The 3,148-nt window shown below is 41.8% G+C and overlaps 1 protein-coding gene across 1 annotated transcript in view; it reads right to left on the bottom strand.

Annotated features, from left to right (window-relative positions):
• Positions 1 to 2,409, bottom strand: part of TMA16 (translation machinery associated 16 homolog (S. cerevisiae)) — a 24,004-nt gene extending 21,595 nt beyond the window's left edge. Inside the window, exons 1-2 of the mRNA XM_009893775.1 lie at positions 2,366 to 2,409; positions 484 to 631 (exon numbers count right to left, since the gene is read on the bottom strand). Of these exons, the coding sequence (XP_009892077.1) occupies positions 484 to 631; positions 2,366 to 2,409 (192 nt within the window). The remainder of the gene's footprint in view (positions 1 to 483; positions 632 to 2,365) is intronic.
• Positions 2,410 to 3,148: the final 739 nt, after the last annotated feature.

Here is a 3,148-nt window from a genome sequence, read left to right as displayed (position 1 = left end):
GGTCGGGGCAGTTTCCAGCAGCTTCCCTGACTCCGGCAGCTTCGCTCGTTGTGAGCCTGGCTGCTTTGGGGGGTTTTTCCCCCCGAAAACGAACGGAGCAAGAGCTCAAAGGAGCGGGTCAGGCCGGGGTGCAGAGGTGCTCCGGCCCCGTCTGCAAACAGGCCCCTGTCGGGCTGTTGCCGCCCGGGCCCGGGGCCTGGGGCCACAGGCTGGGGCTGTGCGGCTCCGCGCATCTCAAAGGGACACCGTCTTTAGGCCTTAGTACATCTTGCTTTTACAGGCGCCGATAAATCTTGTCTGTCTCCAGTGTTTTGATTCGTTCCTATAATATTGAATGCGAAGCGCTGGGGATTGTCCTCCTTTGGTTAGGGCTGCGTGACTTCTCACCAGGCTTTAGGAAGGACTTTGTGCCCCCAAATTTCCCTGTTGTCGCCAACTTCATCACGTAGGCTGGCGGGCTTTCTCCCTCCCCATAAACCTTACTTCTCTGGGACACTGTAGAAGTACAAGATGAAGACTGTTGCAGCCAGGGCGGGCGTCCTCCCCAGCAGCCCCCCGGGAGGAGGTGCAGACACCCACCATCAGGCTGCGTTTGTCCCAGCCCTGCTTCTGTAGGTTCTGCTCCTTACACCTGCAAAAAGGCAATAAAAATGACGTTACTGTTTCAACTTATTTAATTTATTATTTGTTGTTTTATTGTCTTAATAGAAACTGAAGGTTTTCATCGAGACAGGATGTTTTCTTTTACTGCGGTGACCTACCAAACCTCCACCTACACTATGAAAGATCTGGTTCTAAATGGTATTAAAAATTCACTGGCACCTGCATGTGCCATTACTTTCACATGATACTGAGCTAGTAAGTAGTAATTTCATGCTATATCTCTGCTTCACATTCCCTGTGAAGATCGGTGAATGCAGAAGTGTAGAATAAAAGTCCTTTTTACAATATAATGTCTCAAGATTCTGATGTTTCTTACTAAGATATGACTTACCACAGACATAATTCATAATTTCTCTAACATCTCAATGGCACTTGTCAAAGACACTCAGTGGGCTAAGGTCACAGCTATTATGTTAAAATATTTTCACTTTTTGAATTATCAGTGAATTGTTCAGGTTGATGATGATTTACTTTGGTCTTTGACAGTATGACAGGTCAGGGAACGTAGTTTACAGCTCTGAGTATTGCCAGGTCGTGTGCCGCCATTGGAGACTTGCTGTTCTTCAAGCTACCAGAAGCAGTCAAATGTGTTTGTAATACGAAAATCCGTGAGACCTCCAGTATTAGAAACCTAAAAAATCTAAATGTTGAGGCGTCAGGCAAAACATCCTTATTACTTACTTTCTTCTCTTGTAGCAATTGCTAAAATCTGTGGTCTGGTCTCATAGCATGGTGTGCTGTTAATATTGGAAAGCCCGTTCCCCTACTAGAACTCATTTTTTTTAATGTCCTTCTCCATAGAACTTTACCAGGTTGTCATTTATCTTATGCTTAAACACTTTCTCATGTTCATCACAAATGTATCTGTCACCAATTTACACTCACGTGCATTGTGCATTCTTGTGCCAGCATCATCCTTTTAGCTTAAACAGTACTTCTTTCATCCTTGTCTGTGAAAGAAAGTGGAAAGGACAGTCATTTTGTTTTAAAAACTAAGACTCCAAGTTCTTCCAGCAACTTATTTTTAACTGAGAGATGCTGAAGGAAGTCAGACAATATGGTAAAATGGCAATGAAAACATTTTGACTATGGGGTCCCACTTATGAATGCAAACCAAAGATGAAAAAAGTAACTTTTAGGTTCTTTATTCATTTGGATGAATACCAATGTGGCTATGTTTTTGTCTGCTAAGAAAATCATTTAAAAAACTGATGAAGAAACAGCATTGACTTAAGCCTTTGCTTTTAGACGAACAATTTCCAAACTTGCATCATGACCGCGCTGTGCTTGCAATCCTTCCTTCCTTCAGGTTCCCAAAGGGAAACACAAACCTGCGCACCCGCTTTCCTCTTGGCCTGGTGGCTCCGCTCGCATCTGTTACAGCCTCACATAGACCAATGTCCTTAGCTTCGAGACTTTAGAGCATGCATGCCTGGAAATGTCAATAGCTATGCTGTTCCCGGCAGAATATCACAGAAAATCTACTGTGGTCTCCATCTAGTTTTCGTTTCAGAGAGATATGCTGGGAGGGAAACAGGGAGGTATGTAACCGACTTTACTTCTGAGCTGGAGGATGTGGTTGCGACACAAGTTGGAGCTTAAAGGTGCCCACAGTGCAGGATTACCGAGACTCATTCTACCTAACATTAAATTTTTAATTGGGACGTTAAGAATGAAACGTAGGCTCTGTAGATACTTATACTTAATGGGCAGCTCCAAGGGGCGATTCAGCCGGTCTTTCGCCATTGACTATAATGAGACCCTTGGGTGATGATGCATCTAATTTGATGACCTAGTTACAAACCAAAAAACTATTCAATGTAAATGCACACTGATTTCTAGTCCAATCTTGTTCTTTAAATAGTTTGTAATCTGGAAAAAAAAATTGTTGCTTTTTAATACTTCACTTTCCCCATCTACAAAGGATCTTTTGTAAAATGTCTTGACAGCTGTGTAGTATAATTGCTGTGTAAGTTCTCCTAAGTCATGTATTTATTCTGGGGGCAGGGCGGGGGGGAAGACAAGAATCTATATTTGGCATGTTGATATCTGGATCTTAATTTGCATTTTTTTGCATTAATTTTACCAATACAATTGCAAATGCATAAATTAAAATAAAGGGATACCTGGCTGTGGTAGTCTTTCCTACACTGTCTTGTATCAATGAGGCAAAATAAAGTAGGTTTACTAAGTATAGATTAAATATTCTTACATCCATGAACAGATTTGCTATTCAATTCTAGTTACTGTGGAATTTCATGTTAAATATCATAAAGCAGTGACTACAGTATGGTGCTTAGGAGACAGTAGCCATACAATTCTGTGAAGGAGATGCCATTATAATGACAATACCATGTACCAGATTTTCAGAAATTCTGACATGTAAGAATTAGACCAATTGACATGTAACAGTTAGACCGATCTCTGGATATTCTTGAAAATGTCATCTGCAGTGTTATAACTGCATTAATTAGAATGGAGGTTA

This window comes from Charadrius vociferus, unplaced genomic scaffold, assembly GCF_000708025.1.
Source record: "Charadrius vociferus isolate BGI_N301 unplaced genomic scaffold, ASM70802v2 scaffold59, whole genome shotgun sequence".
Taxonomy (NCBI): domain Eukaryota; kingdom Metazoa; phylum Chordata; class Aves; order Charadriiformes; family Charadriidae; genus Charadrius; species Charadrius vociferus.
Note: the sequence above shows the minus strand (reverse complement) of the source record. Positions and strands in the feature narration are given on the sequence as shown.